At 42.2% G+C, this 27,025-nt stretch overlaps 1 protein-coding gene across 1 annotated transcript in view; it reads right to left on the reverse strand.

Moving 5' to 3' along the window:
• The window catches only part of LOC311106552 (protein eva-1 homolog C-like), a 208,412-nt gene that overhangs the window by 3,436 nt on the left and 177,951 nt on the right, over positions 1-27,025 (reverse strand). The window contains exon 7 of the mRNA XM_084148932.1: positions 4,053-4,232. Within this exon, the coding sequence (XP_084005058.1) occupies positions 4,053-4,232 (180 nt within the window). The remainder of the gene's footprint in view (positions 1-4,052; positions 4,233-27,025) is intronic.

Here is a 27,025-nt window from a genome sequence, read left to right on the forward strand (position 1 = left end):
CTCTCTCTCTCTCTCTCTCTCTCTCTCTCTCTCTCTCTCTCTCTCTCTCTCTCTCTCTCTCTCTCTCTCTCTCTCTCTCTCTCTCTCTCTCTCTCTCTCTCTCTCTCTCTCTCTCTCTCTCTCTCTCTCTCTCTCTCTCTCTCTCTCTCTCTCTCTCTCGAGTCATCCACATACATAGACACGCAGTGCTGTCTGTGGTGGTGAGGCAGCCAGCGGAAAATACAGTGCCTAGGTGTTGGTAATGTTCTCTAGTTGCGCCATGGTTAGCTCAGTGTTCTGTCACTTGTGGGGTCAGTACGTCACCGCCAAGTCTAAGGGTAGAGCTAAACAATTCAAGCCCCTTGGGTGCTGCCATAGAGTTACATTAGAAGTGCCCATCCAAGAAGGCTCAAGGTCATTGGCCACAGATAAAATGATGGCAAATCACATTATATCTACAGTAGCTTTGATTGCACTGATCATGTCAACATCATACTTTCAAAATCTTAGCTAGCAGTCATCATCATGAATCAAGTCGACAATCTACTGGAAAATCCTTTTTAATCCTTGTCATATGAAGAGAAATAATGAAGAGAAATTATAGATAAAACGTATCGATGCTCATCGGCCAATGGACATAAACATTATACAACAAGCTGGAAATCGCAAATTCAACAATGAGTGGTTTGGAAGGAATCAGTGACAGTGGCTAACTGCAAGCATTGCAAAGCAATCACTTGTCTGCTATTCAGTGGAGTGGCCCCAAATCTGTGATTAAGGGTCTCTTTTCCAAATGTAAAATTATAAACATTCAACATTGGCCATGCTGTCAATGAAGCATGATTTGTGCCGTGCTCAAAACAACTGTTAACTCGGAACTGCGAAAACTTGACTTCAGTGAGTTCAAGACAACTGGGAAGTCTGGAAAAAACGAGCTCCAACTGTGAAAATACGTTTTGAACGGTCATCCAACTCGGAATTGTAAATCCGGAACTCGGGCCTCTTTCTAGAGCTTCAACCTGAAGATCAATGACGTCATCATGATTCAACCTTGTTTTTTTTTCCAGAGTTCCAAGTTGTCTTGAAAGCACCATAAATCCAGAGAATGCCAGACTTTGACGACAAAATTTGCCCACAAAGGACCGCCACGTCACCTTCCTGTACAAGTGAGCACAGCACAACAAGGTGAGTTAAAAAATGTATTGTATGCTGCTGCATCAATGATGTAATATGCCAGGGAGATATGTATACTGTAGATAAGAAAGTCATACTAAGTGTATGTTGTGTAGTAGGCTGTTAGTATCCCATGTGCCTCACCCTAATCATTTGGTCTATTTACCCCTCATAATTTTGCCTACTGTTCTGACTTGGTGGTACACATGTAGCCTATAACCTGTTATAGATAAATGTAATCATCGAATATTGTAAGAGCTTTTATTGTCTGCTTATATGCCCCATTTATTTATCCTACGGTTCTGACTTGGTGTACAGGGAGAACACCATAAGAACGGCCCATGTTCTGAATTCTGACTGTACATTTCAAAAGTGCTGAACAAATAGTTATATTGACTACGTCCGTCCTAGCTCGCTCATGAATGTCTTAATCCAAATGACGGATTGCCTCTTATCCGCTTGGCGTCCCTTTATGCCATAGTTTGTACATCTCAATTGTCATTAGAAACCACATTTGTTTAAGCAAGTCAGCCATATCAGCTATGTTGTTTTAAAAGGCAGTAAATGAGGATGAATGAACTGTTTCGCTGCCAGACAAGGCTCCGCTGATAGCCAGGTGTAGCAGTGGTAAAATGTTGGGACAGCTTTATGTAGGCCCTAACAGTTTGTGGGCACCGTTTGTCACCGTTGTAGTGCAATTAATGTATTGTTTAGTGTTGTGTAGTGGCTTTGCTGGCATGCATCCCACATATTTTTTTGTTGTTGTTGCCCCACCAAGATTTACATGCTAAAATCGCCACTGCTCAGAGCCCAACCTTAACCCCTTCTCTACCTCACTGTCATCTAAGAGATTGTGTGAATGTTGCTGTACATGCAAAGTTGCTGTAATGTTGTGTGAATGTAGCTGTACCTGCTCTGAAGCTGTAGGTTGTGTGAACGTTTAACCTGCTATAAAGGGGTCCGTTGTGTGAACGTTGTTCTTGCTTTGTTGGTGTAACGTTGTGTGAACGTTGCTGTACTTGCTATGTTGGTGTAATGTTGTGTGAATGTTTCTGTACATGCAAAGTTGCTGTAATGTTGTGTAAACTTAGCTTTATATGCAAAGTTGCTGTAATGTTGTGTGAACATAGCTGTACCTGCTCTGAAGCTGTAGGTTGCGTGAACGTGTAACCTGCTATAAAGGGGTACGTTGTGTGAACGTTGTTCTTGCTTTGTTGGTGTAATTTTGTGTGAACGTTGTTCTTGCTTTGTTGGTGTAATGTTGTGTGAACGTTGCTGTACCTGCTTTATAGATGTACAGTGGGGGAAAAAAGTATTTAGTCAGCCACCAATTGGATTTTTAATGAATTTATTTGCAAATTATGGTGGAAAATAAGTATTTGGTCAATAACAAAAGTTTCTCAATACTTTGTTATATACCCTTTGTTGGCAATGACACAGGTCAAACGTTTTCTGTAAGTCTTCACAAGGTTTTCACACACTGTTGCTGGTATTTTGGCCCATTCCTCCATGCAGATCTCCTCTAGAGCAGTGATGTTTTGGGGCTGTCGCTGGGCAACACAGACTTTCAACTCCCTCCAAAGATTTTCTATGGGGTTGAGATCTGGAGACTCCAGGACCTTGAAATGCTTCTTACGAAGCCACTCCTTCGTTGCCCGGGCGGTGTGTTTGGGATCATTGTCATGCTGAAAGACCCAGCCACGTTTCATCTTCAATGCCCTTGCTGATGGAAGGAGGTTTTCACTCAAAATCTCACGATACATGGCCCCATTCATTCTTTCCTTTACACGGATCAGTCGTCCTGGTCCCTTTGCAGAAAAACAGCCCCAAAGTATGATGTTTTCACTCCCATGCTTCACAGTAGGTATGGTGTTCTTTGGATGCAACTCAGCATTCTTTGTCCTCCAAACACGACGAGTTGAGTTTTTACCAAAAAGTTATATTTTGGTTTCATCTGACCATATGACATTCTCCCAATCCTCTTCTGGATGCACTCTAGCAAACTTCAGACGGGCCTGGACATGTACTGGCTTAAGCAGGGGGACACGTCTAGCACTGCAGGATTTGAGTCCCTGGCGGCGTAGTGTGTTACTGATGGTAGGCTTTGTTACTTTGGTCCCAGCTCTCTGCAGGTCATTCACTAGGTCCCCCCGTGTGGTTCTGGGATTTTTGCTCACCGTTCTTGTGATCATTTTGACCCCACGGGGTGAGATCTTGCGTGGAGCCCCAGATCGAGGGAGATTATCAGTGGTCTTGTATGTCTTCCATTTCCTAATAATTGCTCCCACAGTTGATTTCTTCAAACCAAGCTGCTTACCTATTGCAGATTCAGTCTTCCCAGCCTGGTGCAGGTCTACAATTTTGTTTCTGGTGTCCTTTGACAGCTCTTTGGTCTTGGCCATAGTGGAGTTTGGAGTGTGACTGTTTGAGGTTGTGGACAGGTGTCTTTTATACTGATAACAAGTTCAAACAGGTGCCATTAATACAGGTAACGAGTGGAGGACAGAGGAGCCTCTTAAAGAAGAAGTTACAGGTCTGTGAGAGCCAGAAATCTTGCTTGTTTGTAGGTGACCAAATACTTATTTTCCACCATAATTTGCAAATAAATTCATTAAAAATCCTACAATGTGATTTTCTGGATTTTTTTCCCTCAATTTGTCTGTCATAGTTGACGTGTACCTATGATGAAAATTACAGGCCTCTCTCATCTTTTTAAGTGGGAGAACTTGCACAGTTGGTGGCTGACTAAATACTTTTTTTCCCCACTGTAGGTTGTGTGAGCATTGTACTTAATATGTTGCTGTAATGTTGTTTGAACGTTGAACCGGCTATGAAGGTGTAAGTTGTGTGAACGCTGTACTTGCTATGTTGCTGTAAACGTTGTGTGAACGTTGCTGTACCTGCTATATAGTTGTAGGCTGCCAGTGAGCTACTGATAAGGGCCATGTCGGTGCTGCCCGTTGTAGCGTTGATCACAGGGTTCATGTCCGGCAGCCTGGGGGCTTTGTCCTCCAATCCTCCCTCGTTTGTCTTCACCTCCCCAGAGTAGGAACCAGACTCCCTCCCTCGCTTCTTCTTTCCTGGGGGGATAGCAAACGGGACATTGACATTGGGGTCAGACTCTTATGATCAGATACATGCACGCAGGCAAGCAGGCAACAATGATGTATATAAACCCTGGATTGCTGATGCTATGTATTGGCCAATGAGAGGCTTTGAAGCCACCGGTCGGCCATATTAAGATAATATGTTTTTTATTGTCACATACACCGGATAGGTGCAATGAAATGTGTTGTTTAACAGGGTCAGCCATAGTAGGACGGTGCCCCTGGAGCAAATGAGGGTTAAGAGCCTTGTTCAAGGGCACATCTGGCACTCCCCAGAAGAAGCAGTCCTCCGTAGGAATGAATGGAATTCTACAGTATGTCATTTAAATGTTTAAAGGACAAAATGTTTTGTTGTAGTGGGGACAGTAACATTATAACTTTTGAAAAATTATACTTTAAAGAACATGTACGCATTAATAAATGCATTTCTATAGCTTCCAAAATATGTTTTTCAATGGTGGGGTAGTGCCAACTTGGAGGTGCAGTGGCTTCAAAACAGCACCCCCTGTCAGTCATCTAGTGTATATATAAATCATTGGCAGGCAGGAATGTACGTAAACACACAGTTCTATGAAGATACAGTGCCAGAGAATCAACATTCATTCACTGAAAATCTCACTGAGTCAAACCGCACATATGTACAGTGCTATGAAAAAGTTTTTGCCCCCTTTCTAATTTTCTCCACTTTTGCATATTTGTGATACTGAATGTTATCAGATCTTTAATCAAAACTTAATATTAGATAAAGGGAACATAAGTGAACAAATAACACAACAATTACATATTTATTTCACTTATTTCATAAACAAAGTTATGCAACACCCAATTCCCCTGTGTGAAAAAGTAATTGCCCCCTTACACTCAATAGCTGGTTGTGCTACCTTTAGCTGCAATGACTTGTTCTTACTGTGGAATGCAGAGTTTGGTTTTCGCCAGGCATTACTGGAACCATGTCGTCCAAAAAGTTATACTTTTGAATCATCTGTCCATAGAACATTCTTCCAAGAGTCTTGATGATCATCCAGGTGCTTTTTGGCAAACTTGAGTCAACTTTTTGGACGAGATGGGTTCCATTACGCCTGGCGAAAACCAAACACTGCATTCCACAGTAAGAACATCATACCAAAGTTCAAGCATGGTGGTGGTGGTGTGATGGTTTGGGGATGCTTTGCTGCCTCAGGACCTGGACGACTTGCCTTAATAGAAGGAACCATGAATTCTGCTCTGTATCGGAGAATTCTACAGGAGAATGTCAGACCATCCGTCTGTGAGCTGAAGCTGAAGCGCAGCTGGGTCATGCAGCAAGACAATAATCCAAAACACACAATCAAGTCTACATGAAAATTGCTAAAAAGCAACAAATTTGAAGTTTTGGAATGGCCTAGTCAAAGTCCAGACCTAATCCCAATTGAGATGTTGTGGCAGGACTTGAAACGAGCAGTTCATGCTTGAAAACCCACACGTCACTGAGTTAAAGCAGTTCTGCATGGAAGAGTGGGCCAAAATTCCTCCACAGCGACGTGAGAGACTGATCAACAACTACAGGAAGCATTTGTATGGAGTCATTGCAGCTAAAGGTGGCACAACCAGTTATTGAGTGTAAGGGGGCAGTTACTTTTTCACACAGGGGAATTGGGTGTTGCATAACTTTGTTTATGAAATAAATTAAATAAATATGTAATTGTTGTGTTATTTGTTCACTTATGTTCCCTTTATCTAATATTAGGTTTTGGTTGAAGATCTGATAACATTCAGTATCACAAATATGCAAAAGTAGAGAAAATTAGAAAGGGGGCAAATACTTTTCCATAGCACTGTAACTACTCCAGGTAAACAACACATGAAAACAACCTAATATGGCTGCCAAGTGCTCAAGAATGTGTGTTGTCATATCTACAGCTGTGTTGCATTCAGTGATTGGTAAGAGTAGAGTGTGTCAAGTGTTTCCAGAGTACTGTGGGTCAGGGTTTCCCAAACTCGGTCCTAGGGCCCCCCCTGGGTGCACGTTTAGTATTTTGCCCTAGCACTACACAGCTGATTCAAATAACCAACTCATCATCAAGCTTTGATTATTTGTATCAGCTGTGTAGTGCTAGGGCAAAAACCAAAATGTGCACCCAGGAAGGGCTCCAGGCCTGAGTTTGGGAAACCCTGCTGTGGGTGGACTACTGAGTCACACACACACATTTCCTCCATGGCTGTGGTCTCCCTGTCAACATATGGTCGGTTTACTAATATGCCTACACTGTGTAACTGTATATGACACTACTACTACTACTACTAGTGACTCAGAACAGCATTCCACTTGGTTCTGTCCAGCTCAAATAAAATGTTATTTATCACATGCGCCAAATACAACTGGTGTAGACTTCACAGTGAAATGCTTGCTTATGAACCTTTCCCAAATGATTGCTTACGAACCTTTCCCAACGATGCAGAGTTTAGAAATAATAATAAAACATTAAATAGTAACTAACACAAGAGGAATTAAAATAAAATACACAAGAATGGAGCTACAGTATACACAGGGAGTACCAGTACCAGATCAATGTGCAGAGGTACGAGGTACTTGAGGTAGATACAGTATGTACATGAAGGCAGGGTAAAATGACTAGGCATCCGCACGTGTCAAACTCATTCCACGGAAGGCCGAGTGTCTGCGGGTTTTCGCTCCTCTCTTGTACTTGATTGATGAATTAAGTTCACTAATTATTAAAGAACTCCGCTCACCTGGTTGTGTAGGTCTTAATTGAAAGGAAAAAACAAAAACCTGCAGACACTAGGCCCTCCATGGAATGAGCTTGACACCCCTGGGCTAATGCCATCATACTGCAGGCCAGTGGTTCATAACTTCGGTCCTCGAGTACCCCCAACAGTACACAGTGGCTGTCATTGGCGACCCCTCCCACCCTCTATACCCTCAGTTCGAGAGGCTTCCATCTGGCAGGCCCTTCAGAATGCCCATGGTCAAGAAGAACGTGTTCAAACAGTCATTCGTTCCTTGTGCTGTTGGACTACTAAATGCAAAGTAAATTGTATCAGTATATGTACTTATCTATCCAGTGCAGTTCGGACAACGGTCGGTTGTGAGTGAATGTATTAATGTCCTCTATGTTTTTAGTGCATGCAACATGATAGACTGACTGGTTTAAATGTGTATGATGTGAGAATGAATGTATGTGTATGTGATCCTTTTAATGGAAGGTGATGCCAAAGAAAAATGTCCATCCTGGATGGACAATAAAGTTTTATTCTATTTATTGTCGCCCCAGATAAGCACACCTGATTCAACTTGTCAACTAATCATCAGGCCCTCAATGAGTTGAATCAGGTATGTTTGTCCGGGACTACAACAAAAATGTGTGCTGTTGGGGGTACTCAAGGACTGGAGTTGGGAACCACTGCTGTAGGCCTATGGATGCATTGGCGTTGCATGCCATTATCAGCTGCAGAATGGGTTCACATGGCTGATATCCTGAAAAAATAATGACAATCAAATAAAACTAATTGGAGAGCTTATGACTGAACAAAAAGGTCATGTTCATTTGAGAATACAACACAAAAACAGACAAATTAGAGACAGATTCCCTTCCCCTCTTTATTGCATGATTGTGATCAATCAACATTGACACTAGTTCACCTTGAATAATAGTTTTAAGTTAATAATTAAAACAAGTTTAAACAATATTTCAAAGTGTACAAGTAAGCTAAATCATATGTAAATGTTAGACATCTTAGTAACAAGTAGGCTATTTGATCTAAAGCATCATTTCAGGTGAACAATAAAAAGTCAATACCAGAGGTCGCCAACCTCGCTGCACTGATCCCTGATTTACTGGATGAGCAGACGTCTGTATCAGCACAGCAATAGCACACTTGATTATCAACTAATTAGGTTTGATAAATTTAATCAGGTGTGTTAGTGCTGGGCTGGAACAGAAGCCTGCACACCCAGCAGAGTTGGCCTGCTCCAGTTGTAATAGATTTATACATTGTGTGTGACTTTGAAACTGTATTTCTGTTTACAAACTTTGGTAACATAGGTACACATATAATCCATGGTATACAAGGATGTACCCTTATTCTCTTGGGACATTCAATGGGACCTCTTCATCTGCAGACATTGTTTCACAGCTCTCTGTATCAGAGGACAGAAAACATCACAAAGAAGCAGGCTGCATTATATTCAAATTAGACATCACTAAATATTATGTTGCTAAATCGTATCTCTCTGTCCTGGAGAATCTTCTCCCTATTGAGAGTGGCCTACTCTCCCTTCTCTGACAGCTGGAACTCCTAGCAATCCTTTCACCATATTCCATGGTTGTTAGCTAGCTAGCTCCCTAGCTACAAATGCCTTTCAAGTTACAACGATAAATACAGCAAGATATCTAGCTAACTAGCTAATATGAAGTTGCTAGCTGGTGATATTTAATTCACTTGGCTAGCTACTGTATACATTTTAGTCATTTAGCAGACTCTCTTATCTTGGGAATCGAACCCACAACCCTGGCGTTGCAAACGCCATGCTCTACCAACTGAGCTACATCCCTGCCAGCCATTCCCTCCCCTACCCTGGACGACGATGGGCCAATTGTGCGCCGCCCCATGGGTCTCCCGGTCGCGGCCGGCTACGACAGAGCCTGGATTCGAACCAAGATCTCTAGTGGCACAGCTAGCACTGCGATGCAGTGCCTTAGACCACTGCGCCACTCGGGAGACAGTATGTAAAGTTAGCTAGCTGGCGAACAATACATTAGCAGCTCAATTGAGCCTGCACACATAGTTCCTGTAGCTATAATTTTCTAAATATATTTACTTACTTGAATAGGTTCTCCCACTACCTGGGTCCTTAGAAAAAGGAAATAATGGGCAATCTTCCAGAAGTTTCAGGTGGTAGAAAAACACAGCCAGCCATGTGGACGATTGGAGGACTTCCCTACCAGACTGATTCTGGTCTTCCAACATGGCGCCTGGTGCAGTTGCTAAGTGACTTGTGACGCAACTGCTAGCCATCTATAGTCCACAATCAACTCCTTGGTCTTACTGACATTGAGGGAAAAGAGTCACATCACTACGGGAATAGATCTTTTAGGGGAATTTCAGGAGACATTTCCGGAGACTCCTGAATTGTGTTCAATCCATTTACAACTGGAAACATCTGCATATGATCATAGTGAGTTCTCTCACAGTTTAAACTGTTTTCACAATACACAATATTTGCCACAAATGTCATGTTCGACATGGACTCTCCAAATCTGATACTAGGACTATTGAGTATTGTGTACTGTGAAAGGATTGAGAAAATTGTGCAGTGTAGGTGGCTTTAGACTCTTTAGTTTAGGTTTGCTAAAATAAAGGTGAGCTGAGGTTGAGTTGTTTGAGTAGTAGTTGAGCACACGATTATCTGATTACTTAGCTCCATAATGAACACTGTGCATAGGTCCCCTGAATGCACTCAACCAACAAACTGTCTGCATAAGTCTGTATATCCCCTCTGTACTTAGCCATATAGAGTAGAGGTGGGCTCAGTCTGTAATCCAACACTGACATGTGAAACAGATCTGGTCTACGTTTGTTAGATGTTTGTGTGCAACGCTTCAGTGAAAACACAACAACTCCGCCAGACAGCGGGGATAAACACAGAGATGGAGGGTAGAGACTTAAATGAACCCAACCCAATGGAGTGTGTGTGGGTGTGTGTGTGTGTACACTCAAACCCCCTAATTGCAGGATCTGTAAGGTGTGTCGGGCATAGCCTTTATCTGATATATGTAGTTTAGAGAGTGGAACTGCTGACTAGGTAGGTATGTGTTTTCACCTGGACCGACTGCAATGCAACACATTGGCTAACATTCAACCGATGCATCACAGACCACTACCTATTAGGCATGAAGAGGGATATACTGCTCTTTTATAGAATAAAGTCTGTAAAAGATATGGATCGAACAGAGATATTTGATCGTTTCATAAGAATATACACTATGTACAAAACATTAGGAACACCTTTCTAATATTGTGTTGCACCCCTTTTTGCCGTCAGAACAGCCTCAATTCATTGGGGCATGGACTCTACAAGGTGTCGAAAGCGTTCCACAGGGATGCTGGCCCATGTTGACTCCAATGCTTCCCACAGTTGTGTCAAGTTGGCTGGATGTCCTTTGGGTGGTGAACCATTCTTGATACAAATAGGAAAGTGTTGAGCTTGAAAAATCCAGCAGCGTTGTGGTTCTTGACACACTCAAACTGGTGCGCCTGGCACCTACTACCATACCCCATTCAAATGCACTTAAATATTTTGTCTTGCCCATTCACACTCTGAATGGCACACATACACAATCCATGTCTCAATTGTCTCAAGGCTTAAAAATCCTTCTTTAACCTGTGACATCAATAAGGTATTATAGATTTCACCTGGATTCACCTGGTCAGTATGGAAAATGTATGCACTCACTAACTGTAAGTCGCTCTGGATAAGAGCGTCTGCTAAATGACTGAAATGTAAAATGTAAATGTATGTCATGGAAAGACCAGGTGTTCCTAATGTTTTGTACACTCTATTGTTATCCCTTGCTTCATGCACCAAAAAAACAAAACAAGGAAAAGTGATAGATTTGGTAAACTTACGATTAATGGAAAAGGTGTGGCTGTCTTCCTAGACTTGCGATCAAAACAGGTTTTTCCAGAAGGGTGACGTGAGTGTGTGTTTCAAGTTTTATTGTCACGTGCACAAGTAGTGAAATGCCTTTCTTGCAAGCTCTTTCCCAACAATGCAGTAATCAATATCCATAGTACTATAAAATAAAGTAAAGTAGAACAAAAACACAATAGAAATAAGAACATGAGAAAGTAAGTAAGCTATATACAGGGTCAGTGCCAATACCATATTTACAATGCGCAGGGATACTGGAGTGGTAGGGGTAGATATAAATTATATAGGGGTGAGGTGACTAGGCATCAGAATATATGATCAGCGGAGTAGCAGCGTACAGTGGGGAAAAAAAGTATTTAGTCAGCCACCAATTGTGCATGTTCTCCCACTTAAAAAGATGAGAGAGGCCTGTCATTTTCATCATAGGTACACGTCAACTATGACAGACAAATTGAGAAAAGAACATCCAGAAAATCACATTGTAGGATTTTTAATGAATTTATTTGCAAATTATGGTGGAAAATAAGTATTTGGTCAACTACAAACAAGCAAGATTTCTGGCTCTCACAGACCAGTAACTTCTTCTTTAAGAGGCTCCTCTGTCCTCCACTCGTTACCTGTATTAATGGCACCTGTTTGAACTTGTTATCAGTATAAAAGACACCTGTCCACAACCTCAAACAGTCACACTCCAAACTCCACTATGGCCAAGACCAAAGAGCTGTCAAAGGACACCAGAAACAAAATTGTAGACCTGCACCAGGTTGGGAAGACTGAATCTGCAATAGGTAAGCAGCTTGGTTTGAAGAAATCAACTGTGGGAGCAATTATTAGGAAATGGAAGACATACAAGACCACTGATAATCTCCCTCGATCTGGGGCTCCACGCAAGATCTCACCCCTTGGGGTCAAAATGATCACAAGAACGGTGAGCAAAAATCCCAGAACCACACGGGGGGACCTAGTGAATGACCTGCAGAGAGCTGGGACCAAAGTAACAAAGCCTACCATCAGTAACACACTACGCCACCAGGGACTCAAATCCTGCAGTGCTAGACGTGTCCCCCTGCTTAAGCCAGTACATGTCCAGGCCCGTCTGAAGTTTGCTAGAGTGCATCCAGAAGAGGATTGGGAGAAAGTCATATGGTCAGATGAAACCAAAATAGAACTTTTTGGTAAAAACTCAACTTGTCGTGTTTGGAGGACAAAGAATGCTGAGTTGCATCCAAAGAACACCATACCTACTGTGAAGCATGGGAGTGAAAACATCATCCTTTGGGGCTGTTTTTCTGCAAAGGGACCAGGACGACTGATCCGTGTAAAGGAAAAATGAATGGGGCCATGTATCGTGAGAATTTGAGTGAAAACCTCCTCATTGAAGATGAAACGTGGCTGGGTCTTTCAGCATGACAATGATCCCAAACACACCGCCCGGGCAACGAAGGAGTGGCTTCGTAAGAAGCATTTCAAGGTCCTGGAGTCTCCAGATCTCAACCCCATAGAAAATCTTTGGAGGGAGTTGAAAGTCTGTGTTGCCCAGCGACAGCCCCAAAACATCACTGCTCTAGAGGAGATCTGCATGGAGGAATGGGCCAAAATACCAGCAACAGTGTGTGAAAACCTTGTGAAGACTTACAGAAAACGTTTGACCTGTGTCATTGCCAACAAAGGGTATATAAGAAAGTATTGAGAAACTTTTGATATTGACCAAATACTTATTTTCCACCATAATTTGCAAATAAATTCATTAAAAATCCTACAATGTGATTTTCTGGAATTTTTTTTCTCATTTTGTCTGTCATAGTTGACTTGTACCTATGATGAAAATTACAGGCCTCTCTCATCTTTTTAAGTGGGAGAACTTGCACAATTGGTGGCTGACTAAATACTTTTTTTCCCCACTGTATATGTGTGTAAAGTCAGTAGGAATGTTTGTGCATGTTATGTGTGTGTGAGCCAATTAAGTGTGTGTGTTGGAGTATCAGTGTGAGTGTGTGTGATTGAGTGTGTATAGTCCTGTGAGTGTGCATAGTCAATGTAAAAATATAAATAAAATAAAAGGGTAAATGCAGATAGACCGTGTCGCTATTTTGTTAGCTATTTAGCAGTCATGGCTTGGGGACAGAAGCTGTGCAGGAGCCTGTTGGTGTCAGACTTGTTGCTCTGGTACCGCATGCCGTGCGGAAATGCCGTGCGGAAGCAGAGAGAACAGTCAATGGCTTGGGTGGCTGGGGTCTTTAAAGGGTAGATAGCATAAACGTAACCACATGTAACATGGATTTGCATTATTATACGAATCAAAAGTCCCAATGCAAAGTTACACCTCACTTTTCAATTTTTAGGGTGGGTTGCACCAACATGGTTTAAATTAATCTAGGATTAGAGCTAATCTAGGTTTTGTAAATCTAGGTTGATAATTAAGCAGAGATGTGTTGCACCACTTCATTTTAAATCTGGATCAGTAAATCTATGATTAACGGTTTTAAACTATGATTAGTGACATGTTACACCAATATATGAGGTATTTTGTGAGTTGAAACAAAGTAGCTAGCCTACTTGGCAAATGAGGCCACAAAGTTGCTGTTCCTTGATAAAATAATAACAATGTAACGTTAGAATTACTGCAACTCCATCGTGAAAGGTTCTCATGGGTTGGCTGATTTGAAATAAAATCTGTTATTTACCAGTACTAGACAGAAAACTAATTCGTTAGCTAACGTTAGCTACTGTAGCTAGCTAGTTTATAAACCAAGCTAGCTAGCATAAAATAAAAAATGTTGTCATTACTTAACGTTATTTAGCCATTTATTATTTGTCCGCTAGCCACCTGATTATGGCACGTCAAAGAAGTTCAACTTCCTCCGCTTATGAAAAAAACCTTGTCGGAGGTTATGGGGGAATTTAGTAATGTACTGGAGGATAAAGAGACAGACAACATGACTGTCAAAAAGAAGGAAGACACCTGGGCCTTTTTATGCGACAGATTTAATGGATTTGCCAGATGAAGGCATGCTGGAAAAACGTGAAAGCGAAAGCCAAAAAGGATGCGGCAGAGGAGAGGCGGGGGCTATTTCAGACCGGAGGGGGGCCTCCGTCCAAGTGAATGAATCCTCTCTCCCAGAAGATATGCGAGATGATTCCCCAGCAGTTTGCCCCTCTCCTTAACCCCTATGATGACGACGGACAACTCGACCCACCAATATTTAGTAAGCGTAAATAACTGGTAAATATCAATGACTATAATGCACGTTAAAACTAACGTTAATGCTACTTCACTACAATGTTACCGTTATCAGGCCCATTACAGCATGTTGCATAACATCATCATTCGTACCAAGGCTGGGCATATCATAAGCCCCAATTCAATTGTTGTACGTAAATAGCCTACTAATAATGAGTTAGTTCTGTCTTTCTTTTCCTTTAGTTGAGCTGACACCCTGTGCCGTGGAGAAACAGCATTGCCTGGATCTTGCACCAGCAACAACATAGACAGGCCAAGCAAACGCCCCAGAACTGACATGAACCAAGTTCATATTGATGTTTTGGAGTTGGAGAGAGATAAAAATGTACTGCAGATTGAGGTCCTGAATTTACAAAAAGAGCAACTGCAAATTCAGAAACAGAAACTGCTTCAGGGAAACAAATCCCCACTGTGTAAAGAATGCTGATCTTTTTATTTATTTAAGCAATTATTTATTAAAACAATTATTTATTAAAACAATGCTTTCCCAAGCAATTTGGTGTCCTCCAGTCTTGTCCCCACTCTTGTGTTCTGGTTCCACCCTGTATGGTATTGAGAATAACAAAGTCTAAATAATAAATGTGAATACAGAAAGCCTAAATAGGAATTGTTTGTGTCGATCAAAATATAATATTGCTTTTTACATTTGACCAATGTTACATTATATACACCTTAGGCTGCAATCAAGGTTCTCCTCACAGCATTCCCATTTGCATTGGCAGCATGTTGCACCTGGCCATCTTCTGCGTTCTCCTCCGGTAGGTCCTCCTCAGCCTCCTTAGGTAGCTCGTCTCCTTGTCTCTTGCCAAAGTTATACAGAACTGCCACTGCAATAATGATTGTCAGTGTAGTGTCCATCTTCTTGCGGAGCCCCTCCTATAGGCACGGGAATCTTTTTTTCCACACTCCAAAAACTCTCTCTATGAGACCTCTTGCCAGGATATGAGAGGTGTTGTATTCTCTCTCTTAAGGTGTCTGGGGGTTTAAAAGAGGAGTCATAAGGCACCCACGACAGGCATATCCATTGTCACCTAGTAGGTGGCCTTCATATGCCCCCCTTTCCAGCATTGCACACAGACGACTATTGTCAAAGATTCTGCTGTCATGGGTGGATCCTGGCCATCTAGCTACGATGTTGGTGAGCTGACCTTTGTCATCACAGACAGCCTGCACGTTGATGGAGCAGTAACCTTTACGATTACGTAATAGTTCTCCATTCTCACCACCAGGGTTGGGAATAGGAATGTGTGTACAGTCTATTGCCCCTAGTACACCTGGGAATCTAGCTCTCCTGTAAAATCCAGCTGCTTTCCTCTGTACTGTTCCTTATGTACTGATTCTTCAGACTGGCAATAGCACTGGACACTCTGACTACAATCCTGCAGACGGTTGACTTGTGGAGTCCAAAAAGGTCCCCATCCACCATCTGGAAACATCCAGTTGCGTAGAACCGTACGGTCACCCAGAGCTGAAGTAGTGGGGGTACAGCAGCGTTCCTATTACTCCCATGCTTAATGGTTGGTCCAACCTTCCTTTCCAGTTGCATTACAGAGTCCTGGGAGAAGCGGTATCGCCTTAAACTCATCATTATCATAAAATTCTACAGGATTTAACCTGTCTCTAATTATTCTCTGAGGAACTCTGTCGTTTTGGTCTCTCCACAGTAGATATGCTGCCATTGTATCAGTTAAACCACCTCAAGTGGCAGTTTAGAGTTAATCTCCAATCTAAATGTATGTTATTTTTCTTTTTAATTGAGCAACAGGCTTAAAATTAATCTAGGTTTAAAGTGAAAACTAAACTTAGATTAGAGGAAGGATTTAATTTAACTAGGACTAATTTAAAACCTAGGTTAAACATTTGGTGCAACTAGATGAAAAGATAAACTTTGATTTAACCCAGTTTAAGAGTTAATCCATGTTGGTGCAACCCACCCTTAGAGTTATTACATAAACCAATCAGAATTCCTGTACCGGTGGCATGCATTGAAACGCTTGGCCTTTTTGTGGCTTTCTTTTGCAAATTACTATGAATTAACATATTTATTTCCTAACACTGCAGGTCTATTATTATTGTGGTCCTCTGTAGCTCAATTGGTAGAGCATGGCGCTTGTAACGCCAGGGTAGTGGGTTCGATCCCCGGGATCACCCATACGCAAAACTGTATGCACACATGACTGTAAGTCGCTTTGGATAAAAGCGTCTGCTAAATGGCATATTATTATTATTATTATTATTATTACGCTACAGCAGCTAGAATTTGTCCGTCCACAATTCAACTGTGGGAACATGGCGGCTCTCAACACCAGCCAACAAAAAGAGCTGGCCACTACTATATGAGAGATTGTTTGTGAGGAGATTACCTCTGCCCTCGACTTATAATTACAACTGTTAAATTAAGAATTGGCAGTATTCAAATCAAATCAAATCACATTTTATTGGCCACATGTGCCGAATACAACAGGTGCAGACATTACAGTGAAATGCTTACTTACAGCCCTTAACCAACAGTGCATTTATTTTTTAATAAAAAAGTAAAATAAAACAACAAAAAAGTGTTGAGAAAAAAAGAGCAGAAGTAAAATAAAATAACAGTAGGGAGGCTATATATACAGGGGGGTACCGGTGCAGAGTCAATGTGCGGCGGCACCGGCTAGTTGAGGTAGTTGAAGTAATATGTACATGTGGGTAGAGTTAAAGTGACTATGCATAAATAATTAACAGAGTAGCAGCAGCGTAAAAATATGTGGTGGGGGGGAAGTGCAAATAGTCTGGGTAGCCATGATTAGCTGTTCAGGAGTCTTATGGCCTGGGGGTAGAAGCTGTTGAGAAGTCTTTTGGACCTAGACTTGGCACTCCGGTACCGCTTGCAGTGCGGTAGCAGAGAGAACAGTCTATGACTAGGGTGGCTGGAGTCTTTGACAATTTTGAGGGCCTTCCTCTGACACTGCCTGGTATAGAGGTCCTGGATGGCAGGAAGCTTGGCCCCAGTGATGTACTGGGCCTTGCGCACTACCCTCTGTAGTGCCTTGCGGTCGGAGACCGAGTTGTTGCCATACCAGGCAGTGATGCAACCAGTCAGGATGCTCTCGATGGTGCAGCTGTAGAACCTTTTGAGGATCTGAGGACCCATTCCAAATCTTTTCAGTCTCCTTAGGGGGAATAGGTTTTGTTAGTTTGTTGGTGATGTGGACACCAAGGAACTTGAAGCTCTCAACCTGCTCCACTACAGCCCCGTCGATGAGAATGGGGGCGTGCTCGGTCCTCTTCTTTTTCCTGTAGTCCACAATCATCTCCTTTGTCTTGATCACGTTGAGGGAGAGGTTTTTTTCCTGGCACCACACGGTCAGGTCTCTGACCTCCTCCCTATAGGCTGTCTCCTCGTTGTCGGTGATCAGGCCTACCACTGTTGTGTCATCGGCAAACTTAATGATGGTGTTGGAGATGTGCCTGGCCATGCAATCATGAGTGAACAGGGAGTACAGGAGGGGACTGAGCACGCACCCCTGAGGGGCCCCCTTGTTGAGGATCAGCGTGGCGGATGTGTTGTTACCTACCCTTACCACCTGCGGGCGGCCCGTCAGGAAGTCCAGGATCCAGTTGCAGAGGGAGGTGTTTAGTCCCAGGGTCCTTAGCTTAGTGATGAGCTTTGAGGGCACTATGGTGTTGAACGCTGCACTGTAGTCAATGAATATCATTCTCACATAGCTGTTCCTTTTGTCCAGGTGTGAAAGGGCAGTGTGGAGCGTAATAGAGATTGCATCATCTGTGGATCTGTTGGGGCAATATACAAATTGGAGTGGGTCTAGGGTTTCTGGGATAATGGTGTTGATGTGAACCATTACCAGCCTTTCAAAACACTTCATGGCTACAGACGTGAGTGCTACGGGTCGGTAGTCATTTAGGCAGGTTATCTTAGTGTTCTTGGGCACAGGGACTATGGCGGTCTGCTTGAAACATGTTGTTATTACAGACTCAGACAGAAAATGTCAGTGAAGACACTTGCCAGTTGGTCAGCGCATGGTCAGCGTCCTGGTAATCCGTCTGGCCCTGCGGCCTTGTGAATGTTGACCTGTTTAAAGGTCTTACTCACATTGGCTACGGAGAGCGTGATCACACAGTCATCCGGAACAGCTGATGCGCTCATGCATGTTTCGGTGTTACTTGCCTCGAAGCGAGCATTGAAGTAATTTAGCTCGTCTGGTAGGCTCGTGTCACTGGGCAGCATGCGGCTGTGCTTCCCTTTGTAGTCTGTAATTGTTTGCAAGCCCTGCCACATCCGACGAGCGTCGGAGCCGGTGTAGGAAGATTCGATCTTAGTCCTGTATTGATGCTTTGCCTGTTTGATGGTTCGTCGGATGGCATAGCAGGATTTCTTATAAGCTTCCGGGTTAGAGTCCCGATCCTTGAAAACGGCAGCTCTACCCTTTAGCTCAGTGCGGATGTTGCCTGTAATCCATGGCTTCTGGTTGGGGTATGTACGTACAGTCACTGTGGGGACGACGTCATCGATGCACTTATTGATGAAGCCAGTGACTGATGTGGTGTACTCCTCAATGCCATCAGAAGAATCCTGGAACATATTCCAGTCTGTGCTAGCAAAACAGTCCTGTAGCTTAGCATCTGCTTCATCTGACCACTGTTTTATTGATCGAGTCACTAGTGCTTCCTGATTTAGTTTTTGCTTGTAAGCAGGAATCAGGAGGATAGAATTATGGTCAGATTTTCCAAATGGAGGGCGAGGGAGAGCTTTGTACGCATCTCTGTGTGTGGAGTAAAGGTGGTCTAGAGTTTTTTTCCCTCTGGTTGCACATTTAACATGCTGGTAGAAATGAGGTAAAATGGATTTAAGTTTCCCTGCATTAAAGTCCCCGGCCACTAGGAGCGCCGCCTCTGGATGAGCGTTTTCCTGTTTGCATATAGCCGTATACAGTTAATTGAGTGCGGTCTTAGTTCCAGCATCGGTTTGTCTGGTGGTTAAAAGAAAGCTACAAAGAATATAGATGAAAACTCTCTTGGTAGATAGTGTGGTCTACAGCTTATCATGAGATAATATAATAATAATAATAATAATAATATGCCATTTAGCAGACGCTTTTATCCAAAGCGACTTACAGTCATGTGTGCATACATTTTTACGTATGGGTGGTCCCGGGGATCGAACCCACTACCCTGGCGTTACAAGCGCCATGCTCTACCAATTGAGCTACAGAGGACCACCCTCAGGCGAGCAAAACCTTGAGACTTCCTTAGATATCGTGCACCAGCTGTTGTTTACAAATATACATAGACCGCCACCCCTTGTCTTACCAGAGGCTGCTGTTCTATCCTGCCGATACAATCAATCAATCAATTTTATTTTATATAGCCCTTCTTACATCAGCTAATATCTCGAAGTGCTGTACAGAAACCCAGCCTAAAACCCCAAACAGCTAGTAATGCAGGTGTAGAAGCACAGTGTACAACCCGCCAGCTATATGTTATTCATGTCATCGTTCAGCCACGACTCGGTGAAACATAAGATATTACAGTTTTTATTGTCCCGTTGGTAGGACATTCGTGTAGTTCGTCCATTTTATTATCAAGCCATTATAAATTGGCCAAGAGTATCGATGGCAAAGGCAGATTACGTAAGAATGGATTTTAACAACAAATTCCAAATGCAAGCTTCATAATTAAATTATGAATTTCAAGAAATGTTGACATACCAAAAGACCAGTAGGCCTATGCTAGTGATTGTTACTTGATGCCCCATTCTGGTGAGCTTGTAAAGTAAACATTTTTAGAGCTACATATTAATTTATGGCAATCCTCTCTCCCTACAATTTGGATGTTTGTGCTGCACCTGATCCCAATCTGTTCGCTAGCTCAAACCTTTTGATCTGTGACCCCCAAAAATGAGTGGTTCAAAGCTTGCGACCCTCATGCATGCACATGCACAGCCAAAAACGGTGCTGCATTTTCAAAATGCAAGATAAAGAAATTATCTGCGTTTTACATCTGTATTTTGAGCTGAAAGTCATTCATGCTAGCAGTCAATATCAACTAGGGATATCATGTCACATTGTCACTTCTCTGGAGTCCAGAGCAAGCAGGATCATATGGCCAGTGGTAGAAAAAGTACTCAATTGTCATACTTGAGTAAAAGTAAAGATACCTTAATAGAAGATTAAATATAAGTGAAAGTCACCCAGTAAAATACTCCTTAAGTAAATGCTAAAATATACTTAAGTATCAAAAGTAAAAGTATGAATAATTTCAAATTCCTTATATTAAGCAAACCAGACAGCACCATTTATTAGAGCATATTATTATTATTTGTACTTTTTACCCCTTTTTCGTGATATCCAATTGGTAGTTACAGTCTTGTCCCATTACTGCAACTCCCGTACGGACTCGGGAGAGGCGAAGGTCGAGAGCCATGCGTCCTCCGAAACACGACCCCGCCAAGCCACACTGCTTCTTCACACACTGCTCGCTTAACCCGGAAGCCAGCCACACCAATGTGTTGGAGGAAACACTGTACAGCTGGCGACCGAAGTCAGCGTGCATGCGCCCGGCCCGCCACAAGGAGTTGCTAGAGCACGATGGGACAAGGACATCCCGGCCGGCCAAACCCTCCCCTAACCCGGACGAAGCTGGGCCAATTGTGCACCGCCTAATGGGTCTCCCGGTCACGGCCGGCTGCGACACAGCCTGGGATCTAACCCGGGTCTGTAGTCACGCCTCTAGCACTGCGATGCAGTGCCTTAGACCGCTGCGCCACTCAGGAGGCTTATTTGAAAAATTAATACGGATAACCAGGGGCACACTCCAACACTCAGACATCATTTACAAACAAAGCATGTGTGTTTAGTGATTCCGCCAGATCAGAGGCAGTAGGGATGACCAGGGATGTTCTCTTGATAAGTGCGTGAATTGGACCATTTTCCTGTCCTGCTAAGCATTCAAAATGTAACGAGTACTTTTGGGTGTCAGGGAAATTGTGTGAGTAAAAAGTAAATTATTTTGTTTAGGAATGTAGTGAAGTAAAAGTAAAGTATAGATACCCCATAAAACTACTTAAGTAGTACTTTACAGTATTTTTATTTAAGTACTTTACTCCACTGCATACAGCCTATCTGTATGCAGCAGAGGTTGCAGGATCGGATGGAAATAATGTTGTTTGTAGCCTTTTTCTTCCTCTCAAATATCGTAATTAATTTGCCAGAATGTTACATCTTCATCCCATAAGTATTGAAGGTAGTGTGATGTTACAGTTATCTTTAGACATATAGCCAGTACCACCACTGAGGTATGTAATTATAACTCACCCAAACTAGGCCTATCTGAAATATGAACATGATCAATGAAATCACCAGGTAGCCTATTGTTGTGGCAAAGATGCGTCCGTAGCAGATTGCTAAATGGTACTTTATATGGATAATATTAACATAGGTAGGTTACTCTGTTTTTGCCAAGCAAAACCAGAGAAAATTAAACAAACGCTTTCTGGTCACTAATCTGGATATGTGTGCCGCTTTTGCGTGCCAATGCTGATGACTGGTCTTTGGTCAACAGTCAAGAATTTAAACAAGAATTTGGTGCAATGCCGTAGGCCTATGTTAGTGACCAGATTGAATAAGCAAAGGTATATATATATATATATATATATATATATAAAATACAAATGGTAGGTTATATGTAGCCTATTAAAATGTGTGAATTATTTTATTTTTCCCATTCAGTTTCACACTCGCAACCCCCCAAAACCTTCTCACTACGCTAGCTCTGCTGACTACCTGCTGCTTCAGAGGACCGAAAAGACTGTTAAGAGAACACGTTACCATATAAATATTGTTAAATAGAAAGATATAATTTAAGCTGTTTTTAGATTGACGTTGCTAGCTACTGTAATTATTTACCTCAGCCTGCCTAGTCAGCTAGCCAGCTACAGTAGCTGGCTAGATAGACAGTTTTATTTAGCTAATGTTAGCTAGCTAGCTACTGTAACTGTTATTGTAGCTTTCTGTTTGTATGTATGTAGCTTGCACTTCAATGGCATCCCTCGAGGAGATTTTATTTTATCTTTCCAACCAGGCGAAGTACTATGAAGGTACCACTGATCTCGACGAGGCGCAACATTCAGAGAAATTCACAATTTCAGGGTAACGTTAAGCAGTTAACTTCTATTAGATAACTGGACAGATTTAGCTATGTCCTCCTGAGACCCAGCCCATTGACTTAACTCCACTGTAGTGGACATTTGAGTTTCATCCCTCTTCTTGGAATCTTTTGTGCAAGTCTCTTAATTCCTGATGTACTGTACAGAGGACATCCTGGGCTTTTCAGTGATATGTCATTTGATTGGCTGGGAGGCCGGGAACCGCCTCTATCTTTCCTTTCAAAATGGACGGCATAGGAACAAGCACATTTTATGGAAAGATGAGAAGTAAGTAAAATATTGTTTGTCTATGGTTTTGTTACTATGATAATCATATATTTTCTTGTTCATGAAGGTGTTAGGAATCATATATTTAGTTCTGATAGCAACTAAATTATGTATCTTTTGAAAGATTTGCCATTTTATGAATGTCAATTATAGTGGACATCAGGACTATCTTCATGTAAATAATGACTCCACATTGTCGTAGGAAACAGAACTGAAGCAGAAAGAATTCTTTACCGAATAGATTCAGATTTGGAGTTGTCAGATGATGAGAGAGATGAGGATAAGTTTCAACCAGTGATACAAAACGGTGATGAAGAAGAGGAAGACAATGCAGAAGGCTCAGTTGAAGGGACAGATGCAGACACAGACACAGATACAGACAGGGATGAACAGGAAACTCGTCGCCCTCTGTGGGCCAGGAGTAACATGTATGTTTGATGCAGTTCCACAATTTTAAATTCAGCTGCATTGAGTATTTAAACTGTTATTACTTATCATTTATTATTCTTTTTTCCTTCATATCAGATTTGCACCTGTGTTACCTGGGCTTCCTGTGTGTCAAGATGACCCTACAACACGTGCAGACTGGAGTCCAATTGAATACTTTTCACAGTACATTGACAACAAGGTCTTTGAAGATTTGGCAACATACACAAATCAAAGAGAGCTGCAAATCAAAGGAGTGTGCATGAACACCACGCCACAAGAAATAAAAATATTCTTGGGCATTTCAGTCCACATGGCCTGCCTTGGCTATCCCAGAATTAAAATGTTTTGGGCCAACAAAACTAAAGTGCCAGTCATAAGTAGCAAAATGACTAGGGATAGATTCTTCAGGATAAGAAATTCCCTCAAGATTGTCAATGACCTGGCTGTAACAGAGGAAACAAAGAAGGCAGATATTCTTTGGAAAGTCAGGCCAATACTCGATCGTGTGCGCCAAGGCTGTCTCAGCCTTGCAAAGCCAGAAAGGGTCTGCATTGATGAGCAAATCATCCCATTCACAGGCCGTTGTCCAGTCAGGCAATATGTTCCCGGCAAGCCAAACCCTACTGGCCTAAAGGTCTTTGTCCTTGCATCCCCAAATGGTCTGATGCTTGATTTTGAAGTCTACCAAGGGAAGAATACCTTTACAGTCCAAAGGTTAGGAGTTGGAGCTGCAGCAGTTCTACGCATGGTTGAATCTGTTCCAACAGGAAGCCACATATTCTTTGACAGGTACTTCACAACCATAGATCTATTGGATGCATTGCTGGCAAAGGGCCTTCCTGCAACTGGAACTATAATGAAGAACCGTGTCCCAAAGCTGTGCCAGCTGCCAGTAGACAAACAGTTGAAAAAAGAGGGGAGAGGAACATCAGTGTCAGTGGCCAGAAAGAGTCCTGAGCTGGCCATCACAAAATGGTTCGACAACAAACCAGTGCTCATGGCATCCACTGTACATGGGAAAGACCCAGAAGACATCTGTACCAGATGGTCCCAGAAAGAAAAGCACCTGGTCCAGGTTAAAAGACCAGCAGTAATTAAGCAGTATAATGATAACATGGGTGGCGTAGATCTTTGTGATCGCATGCTTAGCTTCTATCGTATGTCAAGCAGGACCAAGAAGTGGACATCGCGCGTGATCAGTCACTTCTTTGATGTTGCCATCACCAACTCCTGGATACAATACCAGTCTGACAGCAAAGCTCTGCACAGACCATCCAAGAACACACATCAGTACCTGGACTTCAAACTACTCCTAGCTGAGGAGCTGTTGGAGAGTCCGGAACTGGAAAACAGCTGTGAAGAGAGTGAGGATGAGTATGAGCCACCATCTAAAATGAGGATCCCACAACCAGAGCCATCTGTGCGCAGACTAGGAGCCATGCACATGCCTGAGATGATGGATACCAAGCATGCAGAAAGATGCAGAAATAAGGGCTGCAAGAGCAAGACGTACATGAGATGTACCAAATGCAAGATGTTCCTCTGTATTACCAAAAAGAGAAATTGCTTCCAGGACTTTCACCACTAACAAAGAAAATACTAAGAACAAAATGAAGAGTGAAGGAAAAAGCTAGATTGGATTCAGTTTGACAGAAGGAAAAAATCCAAAATAAATCTGTTACACATTAGTTATATGTTCATTGTTCAAATAACACTGAAAGGATTCAAGGGGACCAATCAAAGGATATGGACATAACAAAGTGTTAAGCTTTAATAGTAAAGCTATCCTTGCGAAATGTAAGGAAAAGGATTCAAGAATGATTAATGTGTATTGTATAATCAAAATGTCTGTATTCTTGGATAATAATCAATCTACAGCCCAAAATGTATGTATTGTTAGTTCATAAAAACTCTGTAATCTGTAAGAACTCTGTAAAAATTTGTATCTACCAAATGTGTCTCTTTTCGTACTCAAATGATCCTGTTGTCCACTACAGTGGACATGCTGTAAAATTAAAAATTAAAATTAAAATTAAAATTTGGAAATTGTAGGATGCTTTTTTTAACCCTAAACAGTTATTGAATCACAAAAAATATGATTAGGAAAAACAATATTTTACTTGGTTCTCAGGAGGATGTACAACCATTTTTCAACAACCATTTTCCATCTAGCTAGTTGGTCATCTACATGTTGCTAGCTATACATATAGTTCAGTGGAGGCTGCTGAGAATAGGATGGCTCATAATAATGTCTGGAATGGAGTAAATGGAATGGTATCAAACACGTGGTTTCCATGTGGTTGATACCATTACATTGACTCCATTCCAACCATTATTATGAGCCGTCCTCCCCTCAGCAGCCTCCACTGATATAGCTATATGTCTGTCATATTGAGGTATCTAGCTATAAGTTAAGCCTGATCAATCAAATGGATAGGTGTAAGCAATTATGGTAAGGGCGGGGGGGAAGAAAAAGTGAGAAAGAAAGGATGAAAGAGAGAGGGAGAGAGAGGTGAAAAGAGAGTGGAAGACAGACAGAGAGAGAGATGGAGAGAGAGAAATAGAGAGAGAAAGACAGCAGTGCAAATGTACTTAGACTTGAGTATTTCAACAACTCCTCTCTTCCAACTTGTAAGGCAATCATATGTACCTACGGGGGAAAGATGGCCAGCCACACAGGAGGGTGATTTTTACTAAGGAGGAGAAAGAGGCCGTGCTGACCGAGATGCATGCTGGCCATTTCAGAGTGAAGCGCATGATTGCCAAAATCAACCTACACTTCTTCTGACAAGGAATTGTCAAGGAGGTGGACAGCTGGGCAAGTGAAATAACCTTTTGTTTATCAATCACATTCTATTATATCTGAAATTATGATTTCAATGAATGTCATATCGGAGAGCACACAATGTTTCAATCAATTTGTCACTTTTTGCTTAAAGGTCAGTACCCTGTCTAGCCTGCCAGAAGTTTGAGAGGGTGAAGACTGTGGCGCCGGAGTTGAGGCCCATCAAAGTTGTTTCTCCATGGCACATGATCGGTAAGTGTCCCAATTCAAATTTTGCCCTGATAAGTTGTTTTGTAATGGTTGCTTTAATTGACCACAGCAGAGTTCAATATTATAGAATGTGTGTGTGTGTGTGTGTGTGTGTGTGTGTGTGCATGTGTGTGTGTGTCAGTATCCTTACAAATATGAAAATCTGCATACTGTATGACAGACACGGGTAAGAATAAAGTAATCTTCTCTCTAACACTTTAAATGTTAGGGGTGGACCTCATCGGACCCTTCACGAAATCAAGGAATGGCAACAGCTGGTGTCTGACGGCGACCGATGACTTTACCAAGTGGGTGGAGGCAATACCCATTAAGGTCAGTAAAGGAAGAATACGTGCATAACTCCAAATTCCCTTCTGTAACCCATTAAAAAGGGTGCATGGAACCAAAAATAGGTTTTCGTTTGGTATGATACCCATCAAGGACGAGACTGGCGAGGCCACCTCCAAGGCAATTATGGATATTTACATTTACATTTTAGTCATTTAGCAGACGGTCTTATCCAGAGCGACTTACAGTTAGTGAGTGCATAAATTTTTTCATACTGGCCCCCCATGGAAATCGAACCCACAACCCTGGCGTTGCAAGTGCCATGCTCTACCAACTGAGCTACACAGGGCCTATCTTCAACACCCACGGTTCTCCTGAGGTCATCTTGAGTGACCGAGGTCTTGAACGCTGGAACAAGGTACGAATGTTATGGGTTATATTCTGTCACCAATGGTTTGTTTTATTTATTTTTACAATTTGTTTTTGTTTTTCCATGGTACATAATCAGACATATTTCAATATCTTACATTGTCAATATATATCACTTTCCTACCCCCTCCTCCAGGTTTGGTGAATGGACCAACCAGACCCTCAAGACTGCCATCGGCTAGTCCCTTGATTGGTACTAGGAAGGGTGGGAGAACAACCTGAAGGTAATTCTCTTTGCACACAACAGCAGCATCCAGGCCTC

Source organism: Coregonus lavaretus (genome assembly GCF_964263955.1).
Source record: "Coregonus lavaretus genome assembly, chromosome: 31".
In the NCBI taxonomy this organism is placed as follows: Eukaryota; Metazoa; Chordata; class Actinopteri; order Salmoniformes; family Salmonidae; genus Coregonus; species Coregonus lavaretus.